The 17,491-nt window shown below is 45.7% G+C and overlaps 2 protein-coding genes across 3 annotated transcripts in view; one reads left to right on the forward strand and one right to left on the reverse strand.

Moving 5' to 3' along the window:
• Positions 1–9,303, forward strand: part of cdk17 (cyclin dependent kinase 17) — a 34,693-nt gene extending 25,390 nt beyond the window's left edge. The window contains exons 5-17 of one of the 2 annotated variants that reach the window (XM_084039238.1): positions 275–400; positions 956–1,012; positions 1,091–1,205; positions 1,414–1,508; positions 1,760–1,822; positions 1,959–2,082; positions 2,172–2,292; positions 2,394–2,491; positions 2,608–2,713; positions 2,907–2,949; positions 3,711–3,801; positions 3,899–3,976; positions 5,311–9,303. In XM_084039238.1, coding sequence (XP_083895364.1) covers positions 275–400; positions 956–1,012; positions 1,091–1,205; positions 1,414–1,508; positions 1,760–1,822; positions 1,959–2,082; positions 2,172–2,292; positions 2,394–2,491; positions 2,608–2,713; positions 2,907–2,949; positions 3,711–3,801; positions 3,899–3,976; positions 5,311–5,351 — 1,158 coding nt within the window. In that variant the 3' untranslated portion in view covers positions 5,352–9,303. The remainder of the gene's footprint in view (positions 1–274; positions 401–955; positions 1,013–1,090; positions 1,206–1,413; positions 1,509–1,759; positions 1,823–1,958; positions 2,083–2,171; positions 2,293–2,393; positions 2,492–2,607; positions 2,714–2,906; positions 2,950–3,710; positions 3,802–3,898; positions 3,977–5,310) is intronic. The other variant, XM_084039239.1, reaches the window with a different exon arrangement.
• On the reverse strand, positions 8,566–16,394 carry elk3 (ETS transcription factor ELK3). The gene is made up of 5 exons (XM_084039242.1): positions 16,135–16,394; positions 12,945–13,182; positions 11,848–12,576; positions 10,911–11,033; positions 8,566–9,967 (listed from the first exon to the last, which is right to left on the reverse strand). The coding sequence occupies exons 2-5, from the start codon at positions 13,149–13,151 to the stop codon at positions 9,875–9,877; spliced, it is 1,152 nt and encodes a 383-aa protein (XP_083895368.1). The 5' UTR covers positions 13,152–13,182; positions 16,135–16,394; the 3' UTR covers positions 8,566–9,874.
• Positions 16,395–17,491: the final 1,097 nt, after the last annotated feature.

Consider the following 17,491-nt stretch of genomic DNA (forward strand, 5'->3'; position numbering starts at 1 on the left):
GGGTGGATTCAGTAGCCTATATTGTCTTGTGCTTGCTTGCTGTTGAAACGTGCCCCATATCATATATAGACACTAATCATGTAGCAGTATATTTGTTTTCGCTGTGATGTCATAAAAGCCACAGTGTGGCTAAGAAGCATCAACATAAACAAGAGTTTGATCTATAGATGAGATTGGCTTTAATTATTTTGCATAAACCTCTTTTTTGTAAATGTGTGTGTGTGTGTGTGTGTGTGTGTGTGTGTGTGTGTGTGTGTGTGTGTGTGTGTTTTAGGACCTCAACAAGCGCCTGTCGCTTCCCGCTGATATCCGAATTCCCGACGGTTACCTGGAGAAGCTGCAGCTCAGCAGCCCGCCCTTCGACCAGCCGCTCAGCCGACGTTCCCGCAGAGCCTCGCTGGTCAGTGTCTGTCTGTCTGTCTGTCTGTCTGTCTGTCTGTCTGTCTGTCTGTCTGTCTGTGTGCGTGTATGTGTGTGTGTGTGTGTGTGTGTGTGTGTGTGTGTGTGTGTGTGTGTGTGTGTGTGTGTGTGTGTGCTACCTTTTTATTGCTTTGCGGCATGGACTCCCACCGTGCATGTTACCATGGCAACTGGCCTGGTGTAGGACCGGGATGGATTAACGTGGAGCTCACCTCCCGCCTTCAGCCCACCAAATCAGATCGTAATGCTCTGTGATTATGCAGCTTTGTTGACTGTCAAGAGACACGGAGGTTTATGTTTATCAGAAGTTTGTAAACTTAAAGAGCTGAAAAAGAATAAACACTGCTTTTTGAATCTTTCTGAATGGTGATGCGTTTTTATGAAGGGGTATCTCAGCGTCTCTGGGGTAACTTCACTTCCTGAATGACTGTTGAAATGAGTTTTATTCTGTTGTTGTGGTATCTGTTGTCTTCCTGGTGGCTTCTTAACTTAATCTGTGCTTAATTCTGACTTTGCCCCCCCGTCTTCCCCTCAGTCGGAGATCGGTTTTGGCAAGTTGGAGACTTACATTAAGCTGGACAAACTGGGAGAGGTGAGGAACGCTACGAACGAAGCTAAATGACTCGCGTTAATTCAGTGATTATAAACCAGCGCTGTGTGTTGCGTTCAGGGAACCTACGCCACAGTGTTCAAAGGACGCAGTAAGCTGACGGACAACCTGGTGGCACTGAAGGAGATCCGACTGGAGCACGAGGAGGGAGCGCCATGCACCGCCATCAGAGAGGGTAATCAGCTTTGGTCTCCCTTTTTGCAAGGAGGAAATAAAACTTTTTGTCATATTTTTTGTCATAATGATCACAGGGGAGGTTGAATTGTAATGTATCCCTCATGATCAATTCTACTTTTTTGTATATACTTTTATACTATTATATAAAAATAATTGGAATCATCATCCGGTATCGGTGTTTTAAAAATGTGTCTTTGTCTCTGTAGTGTCGTTACTGAAGGACCTCAAACACGCCAACATTGTGACGCTCCATGACATCGTCCACACTGAGAAGAGCCTCACCCTCGTCTTCGAGTACCTGGTGAGACTCACTGTTCTCTTTCCTTTCACTTTGGCCTCTCAGGTTATTTACTCCAAATGACACCTTCGAAATCAGTTAAAGGGATAATGTGCCACCCTTTATGTTGATTGTCCACAATCAGCGTTGATGGTAAATAGAGTTAATTGAAACGAGTCAGAAAGAGGAGGTGAGATGTATGTGAAAGAAATTAAACAGATCCCTGGGTGTCATTGGATCTACTTCCTGTCTGATGGTGTCCATCCTCCCTGTAGGATAAAGACCTGAAGCAGTACATGGATGACTGTGGAAACATAATGAGCATGCACAACGTGAAGGTGAGGACATCTTAAGGTTACGGATCACTCTTTTCTATGTCTGTTCATCCCCTTATGTTATATTTTACTTCTGTGGGAGTAAGATGCTAAAACAACATTTCATAAAAAGATGGTTTTTTTACACACATCCCTCCAGGTCTTCCTGTTCCAGATTTTGCGAGGGCTGTCGTATTGCCACAAGAGGAAAGTTCTCCACAGGGACCTGAAGCCCCAGAACCTCCTCATCAATGAGAAGGGAGAGCTCAAACTGGCTGATTTCGGTAGGTGGAGCTAGAGGATGGAGGAGGATTTAAGTTTGAAAATTGCGTGAAAACGCTAATGTCCGTTTGTGTCTCTGGTGGGCCGGCAGGTCTGGCGAGGGCCAAGTCTGTCCCGACTAAAACCTACTCCAACGAGGTGGTGACTCTCTGGTACCGGCCTCCCGATGTCCTCCTGGGATCCTCCGAGTATTCGACACAGATCGACATGTGGTAAGACCCGCACGTCCAGATAAAGCGTTTGTGATGATAATAAAAGGGTAATGAATGGTGGAATCGTCCTGTAATGGATCCACTGCTCTGTGGTTGTGCAGGGGCGTCGGCTGCATATTCTATGAGATGGCTGCAGGTCGGCCGCTGTTCCCCGGCTCCACCGTGGAGGACGAGCTCCACCTCATCTTCAGGTTGCTGGGTGAGTTGACTGCTGCCGGGCGAGATCGCCATGGTAACCCCCAAAAAGTCTTCTACCACACGCACGCGCTGTTAACCCGAGTGTTTAACTGAGTGTCTGTGATTCTCTGACTTCAGGCACGCCCACAGAGGAAAACTGGGCGGGAATCTCCTCCATCGAAGAGTTTAAATCCTACAACTTCCCCAAATACAAACCACAGCCGTTAATCAACCACGCTCCCAGGTACTGTGTGTGTGCATGTTTCTAATGCACCCGTTGCTCTATCCCCCCCTTCTCCCGTGTACAGTAATGGTGTGTATTCATGTGCCACGGCCAGGAAATCCTGTTGAACATTTCACTTCCTTCCTCCCATGAGCCCGCCCCCCCCGCTGCAGGCGGACTCTAAACCTTTGCTCTTCCTTTTTGTCTCCTCCAGGCTGGATGGCGAAGGCATCGAGCTCCTGCTGGCTTTCCTCAGAGTGAGTGTTTACTTCCTGCATAATACCCAGAATGCAATTCACACACAGACAGATGCATCTTTACCTTTCACTTCATTGTCTTATCTTGAAGAAGATAAAGTAAAAACTGAGTTCACTTGTCCTTAAAGCCTGGGTGGGTGATGTAATTTATTGATATGTTTTGTTAGAGCTGATAACACGCTGACAGCAATAAATCAACCAAATTCTCTGACAAAAAACTAATCCCTTGCTGGCAGGGCTCCTTTCCAATCATTTCATTTGGCCCAAATCAAACGTGGGAGCTGGTGCTGCAAGCTGCTTTCATTGGAAAAGAGAAGGCTGGGGGTTTTTGGTTGGATAATTTAATAAAATCAAGTGTACTTGATTTTTATAGTACATGAATGTTCATTGTTGTGTATTAACTGACTTTCTGGTCCGTCAGCAGAACTGGTGTCACATGACCTAAATATGCTCATGTAACAAGAAAAGGAGACAAAAGATAAACACCCACCAGATAACAATTACTTTAAATGGTACAACCCGTTAACATTCCCATCACAGGATTTTATTTTGGAAATGAATTCCTTCAGTACAGGTTGTAGACAGCAGGGGGCGCGGCACAATCGGTGTTTTCCCCTCCAAAGTGTTTTCAGCTGGGTTCCTGTTTCGAATGTGTTTATCTCAGTTTGTCCGAGTGAATCACTGATTGCAGACACAACAGCCAACAGAGTAATCTGCTTGTATCACAGGAGGGTTGATATTTCCTGTTTCTGTCTCCGCAGTATGAATCCAAGAAGAGGATTTCAGCCGAAGAGGCTATGAAACATTCCCACTTCAGGCAGCTCGGGACGAGGGTTCACACACTGCCTGAGAGTGAGTGCTCCAGCCTGCAATATGTCTTTCTTGCTGCGTTATTTTTTTATCTTTCCTTCTGTTTTGCTGCAGCCTGAAGCTCTCCTCTGTGTTGCAGGTGTATCGCTATTCACATTAAAAGAAGTGCAGCTGCAGAGGGACCCTGGTTACAGGAACTCCTCGTACCCAGAGTCAGGTGGGTGGAGAACACATCCAGATGCTTCAGTGTTTGACTCCACGAAAGGATCTCAGAGATGGTCTTATTATTTGACAGGCAGTTAAACATGCTCAAAATCCATATTGATCATACTTCCATAAAGTTAAGGGATTCAAAAGAGACACATAATAACTAATAAAAGTATGGTCTGGAACCAGGCGGCAACCTCCAGTTCTTTACAGTGAAGCCAATGCTGAAGTGCCTTTTAACTTGCATTCTCTCCACTGGCCACCAGGGGGCCTGTGGTGGCAGAAATCAGTCAAATTGCATGGAAGTCTATGAGAAAATGGTCCTACTTCTCTCTGCTGGCCACCAGGGGGCGACTCCTCTCTGGTTGTATAGAAGTCTATGAGAAAATGGTCCTACTTCTCTCTGCTGGCCACCAGGGGGCGACTCCTCTCTGGTTGTATAGAAGTCTATGAGAAAATGGTCCTACTTCTCTCTGCTGGCCACCAGGGGGCGACTCCTCTCTGGTTGTATAGAAGTCTATGAGAAAATGGTCCTACTTCTCTCTGCTGGCCACCAGGGGGCGACTCCTCTCTGGTTGTATAGAAGTCTATGAGAAAATGGTCCTACTTCTCTCTGCTGGCCACCAGGGGGCGACTCCTCTCTGGTTGTATAGAAGTCTATGAGAAAATGGTCCTACTTCTCTCTGCTGGCCACCAGGGGGCGACTCCTCTCTGGTTGTATAGAAGTCTATGAGAAAATGGTCCTACTTCTCTCTGCTGGCCACCAGGGGGCGACTCCTCTCTGGTTGTATAGAAGTCTATGAGAAAATGGTCCTACTTCTCTCTGCTGGCCACCAGGGGGCGACTCCTCTGGTTGTATAGAAGTCTATGAGAAAATGGTCCTACTTCTCTCTTGATGTATTATCTCAGTAAACATTGTAAACATGAGTTTATGGTCTCAATCTCTAGTTTCAAGTCTTCTTCAATCCAGCATGATGTTCATTTAGTACATTATGGTCCATTTAGAGTCCACCAGACCAGAAAGCAGGGGATGCTTTAGGGGGCGGGGCTTAATGCTGATTGACAGGTCCATTTAGAGTCCACCAGACCAGAAAGCAGGGGATGCTTTAGGGGGCGGGGCTTAATGCTGATTGACAGGTCAATTTAGAGTCCACCAGACCAGAAAGCAGGGGATGCTTTAGGGGGCGGGGCTTAATGCTGATTGACAGGTCCATTTAGAGTCCACCAGACCAGAAAGCAGCCGCTACTTCAACACCTAGCTGTGATCATGTGTTCATGTCTAGCATTTAGCATTAGCAACGTAAAGGCATGATGGGTATTTTAGAATTTTTGCTTTTCTTCCAGGCAACGGCAAGATCAACAGGAGGCAGAGCATGCTCTTCTAATGTCTTGAGAGACGATGAAGACGATGGTCGACTGCGCAACTGTCCATCATCACTTCCCACCAACCTCTCGCATGAGCCCACCCCCCCCTTACCTGCTTACCTGCACACACACATAAACACACACACACACACACACACACACCCCTCTGGGCGAGTGACTCTGGGTTGAATCTATTAGGAGACTGTGTTTATTTATTGGGGGGGGTAAGGTTGAATTTTTTGCTGCTAAACTACTACTGTCTGTATTTAACACACCGTGTGTGTGCATGCGTGTGTGTGTGTGTGTGTGTTTACACGATGTGAACTCGAGACGCCATGCACAGTTGAGCAGTCAGAACGGTTACTGTCGTTTTACTCCTGATTCTCCGGCTTCGTTTGAGTTAGAATCCCACTGATGTTGATGTCGACGCTGTGATCCAAGTTGTTGTTCTTGTTGTCGTGCTTGGAGACCGAACGCTTCAGTTTCTTCAGATTTTCTTTGTTTTTTATTAACATCTATATCTATATATATTTGGAGTTTATGTTTTGTTCTTCTTCGAGCTTCCGTGACTCTACAATGATTCCAGGTTTAGAAAGACTGGGATGCTAGATGGTCTAGGTGAGGGGGGGCGTTTCCTGTGGATTCCTTGTCGTCATTTTTCCAAAACATTTGGGTTGAGGCCCTGCTGCCCTCGGGGGGGTTTAACAGCGAGGGTCAGAAAGCAGGAGATGGAGCGCGTTTACAGTTATAAGTTGAGGGTTGAAGAAGCACACGGAGTCCAACCAAAACTGGGAGAACCAGCTTGGAAACCAACCTTTTGTTCTTTTAGACCATTCTGGCTCAGCAATGGGACCAAACCTGAGGAGGTTGGAGGGGGGAGGGGGGGGGGGGCAAACAGTTGGCAAGACGAGCGAAAAGCACGGATGAAAGAGGAGGGATACTGGAGCCGAACAGGAAGTCACGTGACGTCCCACAGGAAGCCAGCAAGCCTTCCCTAAAACCCCTCAAAAAACTGCCAGGATTTCAGTGCTTTTTTTTTAATGCAAATACAAGCTACACATTCTCGCTCTGCATTGAGATCTCACTGCAGTCTCTGTTTTTAACTTGCACTTCAATGTGGGGTTTTATTTTTCGGAATCAGGGACCGGTGCCTCGACACGGCCAAGTTTACCCAACAGTATTAAGATGTGTCCTCTGTGTCTGTGACCTTTGACCTCTCCTTGTGAAACAACAGTGTCAGTGTGGCATGTTTTTCGGAGGGGGGGGGGGGGGTCTTCAAAAGCGAGAAATGGTTGTTTTCCACTTGGCGTCGGGCCACTGCTCTCCAGCATTTGTACACAAGTATATAAAAAAAAAGAAGAGATTTCAAATTGAAATGTTAGATTTAACTTCCCGCTGTGTTGTTTCTGACAGTGATGCTACAGTTGAAGCCGGTTGAGAAGTCTCACTTTTAAATGCATGGAAGATCACAGAACACACGTTCAAAGTGTCTGCTTTGTATTCCTGGTTAGTTCACTTCATGCAGTGAAGTCTCATTGTCTAGTATTTCAGTGGACCAACGCAGGTGTGTTCACTTCCTGTCCACAGATTTCCAGCAGCTGTGTGACTGCAACAAAAAAAAGAAGTGCTTTCAAGGAACCTTTGATATTTTGGGCAATTAACTTATTTAGCTTTCTTGCAAGAGTTTCCGTACAGTAAATATGAAGCTAGCACCAGGAGCCTGTTAGCTTAGCTTAGCACAAAGGCTAAAATCAGGGCTAGTCTGGCAAAGGTATAGAATCTGCCTACCAACACCTCTAAAACTCACAAATTAACACTTTATTTTGAGTTAAACAAGTTAAGTTGTAGTTTTGTAGGGGGGGGGGGGGGGGTTACACGGTTTCTGTACGAATTCAACGACACGTTGAATAGTGAGCTTCAGAGGTGCTGGTCGGGATATTTAGTAACTTTAAGACTCCCTGTCTCTACTTTTATGCTAAGCTAACCTAAACAGCCGCTAGCTACATATGCAAATAGGCCTATTTCCCAAAATGTCGAACTACTCCTTTAACAGTTTGGTGGTAAACATCTAATTTTACCGTCAGCAGTTAAAAATCAAAGGGAGGAACCTATCAAGGAAAAGGCAGAGAGTGATTTCTACACTCAGTAGCAAAAAGAAGTCGTGCTTCTGCACTGAAAAACACCAGGAATGCATCGAACGTCACAGGTTGAACGTGTGAGACGATCTGAAGGAGATTTTCCTGTTTTGTTCAACATCTATATGAAAATGTCACATTTGATTGTCTGCTGAGATTTAAAGGATTTGAGCAGCTCTAGAGTAACTAATGCTTGGTGAACTAATTAATACCCGAGAGCATCGATGTAACAAACAATAGCTTTAATGCCGTTTGCAGCCAATAGTGTCATCATCCTGTAAAGCCACTCATCATTCCAGCAGTCACTAAAACATTCTATTCCTTTCAAAGTGGATTACATTATTATTTATGAGCTCATAATTTGATCAATTAAAGCTCACCACAAACGTCACAACAGAAGGAAATGCAGATGAAAGACGCTGTTAACGATTTACATTTCAAATCATGTAACAATCATTGTGCTCACAGGAAGAAAGTCATTATATTAATGGTAGACATCCTGGAGGCATTGCCCCCTGATTACTCCCCAGGTAGAATGAGGAAAGGTTTTTTTTCTTCTTTTTTTCTCCTCTTATTGTATTTCACGTGAACTTTATCAGCGTGTTTGGACACTTAAAAATAAGTCTTTCATTTGCTGCACACGTCGCCGTAGTGAAACACGAGACTGCAGGATTCTTCCACTGTTAACCGCAAACGGTGTTACATGAACCGCAGAGGCATGCACAAAAGGAGATTTCTTCAACGGGCTAAAGGTTTATCATTGTAAAACTGTAAACCTTGATGTCTGAACGTGTGTGTGTGTGTGTGTGTGTGTGTGTGTGTGTGTGTGTGTGTGTGTGTGTGTGTGTGTGTGTGTGTGTGTGTGTGTGTGTGTGTGTGTGTGTGTGTGTGTGTGTGATGCATGGAAGGCCTGCTGTGTTGTGAATTCGACCTCTCTGAAACACTGAGCCGCCGGTGAACAGTTGGTGTGTGACTCTTTTTACTGGAACTATTTATTTCTCATAACCATCGAAAAGTAAATTTAATCTGTTTCATAAAACCTCCTGTGCAGCAGTCGTTTATTGAGTGTGTGTGTGTGTTACTAACTCAAATGAATCAATTAAATCTGAAAAGTAATTCATTTTATTCAACAAAAAAAAAAAAATTCTCTCAACAAAATACAATCAAATCACTGAGAATACATTTCCATTAATTCATTTTATAAAAAAATAACCAGGAGCAATTTTACAAAATAAAAGCTTTTGTGCAAATTTGACCTGGAATGTCTATTAAAACCTGGTTTTAAAAAGCTTAATACATTTACACGAGTCTTACAATATTGAAGGCACAGCTGGTACAAGGCTGACAAAGGTACAGTGCATTAAAAAAAAAGAAGAAGCATGACACTATACAGATTAAAAACAAGTTCACAGCGTCAAGTCGAAGCAATACAGAAGCCAAAATGAAGACTTCTGCAGCATTTTAGCGCAGCGCTGACTAGCAGGTGCTCTGCTAGGAGTCGGGGAGGGATTCATCCGTGCTCAAACAATCTAGATCCAGACAAAATAACTTTAAAATCATCATCTTACGTCTTCACATCCCCAGAATGTTGATAAACGAGAGCCTAAAGTGTTCTTTTGGAAGATTTGGTCCATTTAAATGAAGCGTAGCACTATTTGCTATCTGTCATTACGTCGGGTTACTGGCCTGTTGAGCAAATACTTGTTTAGCATTTAATAATCAATGCAATAATACATTTATGGTCCCATTTTATGATTACATGTAAAAGAATGAGATGATTGATGCCACTCTGTCAGGTAAATGTAGCAGCTAGCTTAGCATACAGACCTGAAACAGCTGTGAAGCTAAAAAAAAGAGCTAAAGATGATATCTTCTGTTTGTTTTAGCTGCTAGATTTCGTCACATTTGGTTTTTCATGTTTGCTGTCTTTATGCTAAGCTAAGCTAACCGTCTTGCGGCTGTAGTTTCACATAAAGCTGACAAACATGAGAGTGGTCTCAAGTATTTTTCATTTGAGTTTATCACATGAGGCATCTGTGATTCTTGTTATCTCATAATCACCCGGATCTCCATTGTTTGAGTCAGTGGTGTGGATATTAACGTGAGTCATGGCAGGAGGGGGGAAAAAAGGGGGAAAAAATAGGAATAACATTCATGAAATTGCAACCAGCCGGTCAAACTTGAAGTTTTACACCGAGGGGGATGAGATGAGAAAGGCGACGAGGTCTGACCTCCAGGGAAAGAAGGACCGAACATGAAGAACACGAGGAGTCGAACTGCTGGTTCTTCATGTGATAAATGCAAAAAGGAACCGTTTTCAGATCAGAGGAAGTCCGACTCCTCCGTGGTTCCTTGTCAGAGTCTAAAGGCTGTTTTTTTGGATCCGGTTCACTCTGGCGGGGCTGGCATCAGGACTTGTAGGAGCCGGAGAGCAGCAGAGGAGAGGGAGCGTCCATGCTGGGAAACGGCATGGGGATGTGTCCGTTCAGCAGTGTGGGGAACTGCAGGGAGACGGGGGGAAAAACCTCTTCAACCACATAATACGAGAGGGATGTGTGTAACGACTTTTTTTATTCCAACACTTTTGTAGCCAAAAAACTGAAGAGGCGATGGAGCGGAGTGGTAAGATAAGACACACTCCTTAAAAAAGAAATGGAATTTTAATAAATGTCAATGTCATTAAGTATTAACTGTGAAGCAGCTATTGATTATGTGATTATAGAATCTTCAATATTATTATGATGGCAGAAACAACAGATTTTTATACAACCATTAGGTGTCACCAAAGTTAGAAACCAGCCCCCCCCCCAACCAACAGGAAGTTGCCCCCTCTTCTTGTCCACACCAGAACGGAAACATCTGTGGCTTATTTTGAAACCCTGGCACACAGTGAATCACACACACACACTCACACACACTCGCACACACACACACACATCTGTGTGAGAACAACAGTCGAGGTAAATCTGCGGTGTGAGATGACTGTAGATCCTGTCGTTACGAGGGAGGGGTTTGCTGTAAATAGAGATACTTTACAGGCAGACAGTGTTTTCTCTGAAAGGCTGATACAGAAAACTCTTAATCACATAATTATCCATCAAAATAGAAAGCTGAGTGTTATTGAATTTGTGTGTTTTCCTGCCTTCCGATACAAGTCAGGGTCAGCAAACTGACGTCACGTAACATTGGTTACACAACAACACGCATCGGCTTGCTAACGTTACAAGACCATATATGGTCGTAGCGGCAAAAGAGCGTGAACTCGGTAGCGAGCGTGTTTTTAATTCTCCTTTTTGTTCGTAAGAGGAAGGACGTGTTGTTTAATTTTTCATAACTTCCGTAGGCTCACTTTGAATTAGGGCTGAGGTCAGGGTGAGGATGACTTCATGGCATTGTGTGTGTGTGTGTGTGTGTGTGTGTGTGTGTGTGTGTGTGTGTGTGTACCTGAAAGAGGGGGCCATGGCTTTGCAGTTGTGCAGGGCTGAGGGGTCCCACTGGACTCAGGCCGGACCAGAAGTGGATATTGGAGAGTAGAGGACTGGGAGTGAGCAGCAGACCAGACGGAGTCTACATTTGAGGAAAAAAGAAGCTCAAAATGAAATGTAGGATAAAATACACCGCGATGGAAATGTTGGTGTTTATTCTGGCGATGAGCCCGGAGAGCCGTTGCTAGTCTGTGCTTGGGTCTCACCCCCAGACCTCCGGAGTCTAGTCTGCCCTCTAGTGAACTCACGTCTGCCAGACAGACCGGACTTGGCGGACTTGAGTCCACGCGGGTCAGGAAGCTCCGCTCATACACAATTCATGACATCTATTTTTCTTCTGTCTCTTCGAATCTGACTAAGGGTTCTGGTTTCTCTTTCTGGGAAGACTTCTATCACGACACTCAATTTTGTTCTTTTTAAAGATTCTGCTTCAATCTTTCTTGTAGTGATGCTTAATATTAACCTTTTTTTGCAGCCAAAGACCACCTTAAACTGGTTTCTTCTGTCCTGCAGGGCTTTTTAACAAGGGGTTGTGAATACCAATAGCTCAGCTAGTGATGAGTTTAAGGGTAAACTTTGATTTCCCTCCGATCACGTACTGTACACTCGTTGCTAGTCCGGATAAATCCGAGTGTAGTCAACTGTCCGGGTTTGGTCAGGGTGTTGTTGCCAGGGAATCAGGAGCTTCGGGAACATATGGCTTCACTTATGAACCTCCTCCCTCCCTGGCTTCCTCCCCTCTTTCCACTCACCTCTTTCCATCTCCTCCCCGTCTACAAGCTTAACGTTCTTCATCCCCGAAAATTCATCGTTCTCATTCCCTCTCACCTAAAAACCCACCTGTATTTACCTAAAGAGCGACGTGGTGTTAATGCATGTGCTGTGTCATGTTGTACCTGTGTGGTGAGGAAGGCGGGGGTGAGGGAGCCTGAAGGCAGCGCCGGGCTGTTGAGAGCAATGGAGACGAGGTCACTTCCTGTCAGGAGGAGAGAGGAGGCGGATATTTCCAAGCCTTTGGGTTTTCTGCTCTTCAAAGGCCCGTTATTGGCGAACCTCCTGCTCTCTGGCATCGGCGTGCTCTGTGACCTCTCCCTCTCCCTCTGACCAGATGACAGGTTTAGAGGTTGAGCGCCCTGCTCAAACTCATTAGTCTCTGAGCTGTGGCCCCGCCCCTTCCATAGTGTGGGGGCGGGGCTTTGTGGCGGGGTGGAGGAGCAGGAGGAGGAGCGGGCCGAGGGCCGAGGAGACGGCCTGGAGGAGTGGGAGGTCTCGGTGGAGGACGGGGGCGGGGTGGAGGGCACGGAGGAGTGGCCTCGGTTGTTCACGAATCGGATGACGGAGGAGCTGTCGCCGTGGAGATCAGACCTGGGCTCCGTCTTGATCGGCCGATGCGGCTCCAGGGAGTGCTGCAGGGAGCTGACGGAGAAGGAGGAGTACAAGCCGGAGCGGAGGTACTGGTTTCTCCCACAGCCGTCGTCGTCGTCGGCCTCGGGCTCCGACGTCGCACCCCCGCTTTCCTCGCTGCTGCGGCCCGACTCCACCACCGCCGGGTCCATCTTCAGGATCTCCGGGAACGACACGAACTTGTAGACGAACTTCTGGCCGATCACCTTCTTGATGATGTTCTGCAGAGGAAGAAGAAGGGAGGTTCTTACTTCGAGCGAGGGCTGTCCTCAGTCAACTAACTCATTTTTAAGAGCAATTAGCTGATTTCATTGAGTTTCTCTACAAAGGATCAAGCAAACGCTCCACTTTAAATCTTGTGTTGACCAGAGAAGTTATTCAGGGAAAAACCTCAAAATGGATTATCCAATAAAGACCAAAATGACCAATTATTCGTATAATCATCTAAAAAGGAGGGCCGCTCTATTTTAAACCAATTCATCAACAGTTTTGCTGCATTGATTTCAATTTGACCCCAAAGGAGATAAAACCACATAATCAAACCACTTTTAAGCTTTAAGATTAGGGTTTAAACATATGTGTTGCCTACTTTGTCGTAGTAGTAGCGCAGGGCTCGGCTCAGCTTGTCGTAGTTCATGTTGGTCTTGTTCTTGCGGAGCCCCCACAGCTTGGCCACCTCCTCCGACTTGAGCAGCTTGAACTCGCCGTCGTTGGACGTCCAGCAGATGAGGTGTTTGTGGCTTTGGTCGATCAGCAGCTGCAGCAGGAACTGCCAGAGTGTGATGGAGCTCTCCATGATGGGACGACGCCAGAGACACTGGGGCGATCTGCAGGGGACAAAGCAAGGCGAACAATTCTCCGTTTAGACGTCCAGTAAACAAAATGTTAGCGTTCCTTTGGAGTCGGGATTTCTGGCCTTAAAGTCCAATATTCACCAAATCCTGTGGGAAACATCTGACTCTTTACTCCACTTTATCAGAGCTTCACAGCTGGTTTGATGAGAGCCGTGAGACTCAGCCAAAACAATAACGTGGCAGACCGGTCGAGGAGAATAGCTAGAATTAGCTGATAATTACCTGTGGATTTGTCGATATTGAACATGTTCTTAGATCCGTTGTTGATAAGTGCAGCGTTTATCATTTTAAAGATGTCCGTTGTGTTTGTTTGAACAGGATAAGCAGTGATTGATGATGGATGGATGGAGAACATGCAGCTCAGTAAGACAAGAAGACGAAACAACTACGTATAAATCATACGATGCACACATTCTTCGCGTGTTTTGGCCATCAAACACCACAGAATGAAGTAAATAAAGTTGGGTAGGTGGGCTGGGAGGAGGAGGAGGAGGAGGAACACAATCCTTCCTCTGATGCAAACTCCACTAAAAGCCACAAGCATAACAGAGCTGACCGAGTCTGCCAGCAGCCGTCCTCTCTGACTGGGAATCCCCTGTCCCGACACCGAGCCCACAAACATGTAAACAACTCCAGAGGCTCGACCTGCCGTGCTGCCGCGTTGTCGACAAAACACCGTGATCTATATCTCACACACATGAACTGATGCTCGGCCTTACTTCACCTCCTTACTTCACCTCCTTAGCCCATCTGAATGTTGGGAAGAGCAGGTTGTGTGTGCAGATGAGTAAGACGTTGGAACATTCCCCCTTTAATTTAACCCATCTGATGAATGATGAAGCAGTTTTTCTGCTCGAAATCGAGACGCTTTTGAGTTCGCGGCCCTCATTACACGTTTAAAGATCTGCTTTCGGCCCCCGTACTTCCTGTTATTTTACCTTTCTGTTTGTGTGTGTGTGTGTGTGTGTGTGTGTGTGTGTGTGTGTGTGTGTGAGAGAGAGAGAGAGAGAGAGAGACAGGCGTTGGTTGGCTCTGATGTTACTATGGCGATAAAGAAGGATGTGGTCAGTGACCTTCTGCCAAGACAGAAGTACGAGTCTAACCGGCGCGTTTCACCTGAAAACCACTGACTGTGAGCATCTTCCTGTCTGTCTGTCTGTCTGTCTGTCTGTCTGTCTGTCTGTCTGTCTCCTCTTCTTTCCCTCTCACTCTCAATGCACGTAGTTTATAAGGTGCTTCGTTAGCAGGAAACACAAAACTGCTCGCTGCCGAAACCAAAAGAAACAACACGTATGTAATTAGAACCAGATTCAATTTGCAACCATGACAATATCGCGGAGACTTTGCAGTTGCATCAGAAATCCCCATGGCAACCACATCTGCCTCAGCAGTGGAGAGACACTGGAGCCGAGGACCTCGAACGAATTCAACATGAAAATACATTTTACATCTCTCTCTCTCTCTCTCTCTCTCTCTCTGTCTTTCAAACAGGAAGTCACCCAACAGAGAGGGGAAAGTGTGTGTGTGTGTGTGCGTGTGTGTGTGTGTATGTATGTGGTGCGAACAATGACCCATCGCCATGAACACACACAAACGCATATCCTCACTTCCTTTTTCCTGCATGGGTGAGTGTGTGTGTGTGTGTGTGTGTGTGTAGTGATGGGGGAACGGTAGTGCTGTCTGTCTGTCTGCCTAAACGAGGACTTCCTGTCATTCAGCTCCACGGGCGTCTTCCCGGAGAAAGGCCTTCCTTCTCTGGGAGGTAGGACGTCCTGTCACTGACCCACCAACACACACACCCACACACACACACACACACACACACACACACACACACACACACACCTGTGCTTCTGTATTTGTTTAGAGATCTTATTGTTAACGCACCAGCGGATGCAGAAGTTGTCTTTTTAAGAGCAACTTCTCAGCACACACACACACAGGTCCACAACAACATATGGAGAATGCATCTGCGTCCTCGTGTCAGACGCTGTTTGATGTCTAACTTTTCACTCTGAACAAATCTGGACCAAAGAGAGAAACAAAGAGGCAGGAAATTATGGATTTATGGAATTTCAAAGTAAAGCAGTCTTGAACTGACCCACGGTTTCACAGTCCATGTTCCCTTTGTCACTCTTTGTAAGTGTAATTATCAAGTTATACCTGATACCCACACGTGAACATTCTCTTTCCTCTAATGTGTGTGTGTGTGTGTGTGTGTGTGTGTGTGTGTGTGTGTGTGTGTGTGTGTGTGTGTGTGTGTGTACTTTGGACACTCAACATTTTCAATCCGACAGAAACAAACCAAACCCCTAAAAGCCTCACATAATAATCCATCTATTTTCTGGGCTACTTATTTCTTATTTTTGGAGGTGTGTGTGTCCGTGCGCGTGCATGTGTGTGTGTGTGTGCGCGTGTATACGTGTATATGGGGAGGGAGTGGGGGTTCTGCTGGAACTCAAATGGTTCTTTGTTTTGCACCAGTGACTCATTTTCAAGATGTTGTCTGCTGCCAGCTTCAATCCGGAAGCGCATGGCAATTAGTCTGCGAGGTCCAGACAAACCAGAAAGTCTACAACTAGATTTTTAAAGGAGCCACGGCTAATTTTTCCACCGTAGCCAGCTCACTAAATGTTTAAACCCCCCGTGTAACAAACTAAATGTGGGTAACTGTGCCAAAAGATGAGCGCGCATGGCTTTCACACCTTTTTTACGCACAGCTTTAACGCCCATTACGCACCGGGTTTCATACTTTACGCGTGGCTTCAATGTGGTTTTCACGTTGACAATGAACACATGAACCTCGTCGGGTTTCGGTAAATACGACAACAGCTGATCGAAGTTCGTTTTCTATCTCCCCGTTACGCACGAACGCGCCCACATACGATCTATAAGTAAAGTTGGAGGTCGAAGGAAACTTCTTACCCTGCTGTGGACGGCCGCGGTTCCTCTGCGAGTCTGCCCGTGTGCGATGTGTGTGTTTGTGTCTTATAGCGGTGTGTGTGTGTTGTGTCGGGGCTCCATGCTGCTGCTGTCTGAAAGCGGATCCGCAGCTTTTCTCTCTCTCCTGCCTCAGAGCAGGAAGTCGGGACGCGCAGACGGAGAACCGGCGCACTTCCTTTGGCGTAGTATTCCCGTCTGTGTAAACACGCGCACACACAGACACGCGCGTGCGTGTATTTGCCATAAACACACCCCCTGTTTTAAACTGCTCTCACACACTTTCTCTTTTAGACACACACACACACACACACACACACACACACACACACACACACACACACACCCTAATTCACGCACTTAAATAGCCTACAGGTAAACACACTCATTTCTCCCCCCCCCCTCTCTCTCACACACACACACATACACACGCGCACACACGCGCGCGCGCGGTCCATTGGTACATTACACACATTGTAATTCCGACTCACTCAGCGCTGAGCAAACTGACAACTGACGTCACCGTCTTCCTGCTCACCGGGAGGGGTTCCTGTTCCTGTTCCCCGCACGCACACAGGGGCGTCAGCAGCATTTCAAATGTGTGTGTGTGTGTGTGTGTGTGTGTGTGTGTGTGTGTGTGTGTGTGTGTGTGTGTGTGTGTGGAATTAAATAGATGCAATTTCCCACATTCTGGTGCATTCTAACAAATGAAAATGAGAATGAAATAGGCCTATCATTGTTATACTGACATTTTTTATAATGCCTTTGCAATAGTAGTTATACAACTACAAAAAGGATTTAACCCAAACCCTAACCATAACACCAATTTTCACATCTCTGCTCCGTTCTGGAGATACAGCCGAAATAAAAAAATGAATTAACTAACCCCAACCCCAACCCACATACACACTCACACACACACAGTCAAGTCCAGGACTTTCAGTAACTCAACATTGTTGCCCAACCGTTGATATAATGCAGCTTGTTGCACAATCAAGGTTTGAATCTGTTCTGGAAACTATGAATACAAAAACGATATCTAATTAACAGAATACAATTATTGTCCTGGATGAATCAAAAAAATGTGTCCCACTGTATTTTAACTAAAAGGGCATAATCGCCTTTCCAATGAAGCATCTGACTTCAGCTGACAAATGAAGGAATATTGGTTACAAGAAAAAAATAATGTGCATAGAAATAAATGAATTGGGTGTTTTAATCACACTCACATAGATAAACGTTGTAACAATGAAATCACAGTTTGAGATGGAGTGTGTGCTGGACGTAAGTCAGACAGATCAGAGTGTCTTTAAATAGCTACTGCAACAATTCACTCACATAA

The sequence above is a fragment of the Eutrigla gurnardus genome (genome assembly GCF_963514095.1).
Source record: "Eutrigla gurnardus genome assembly, chromosome: 21".
Classification (NCBI taxonomy): domain Eukaryota; kingdom Metazoa; phylum Chordata; class Actinopteri; order Perciformes; family Triglidae; genus Eutrigla; species Eutrigla gurnardus.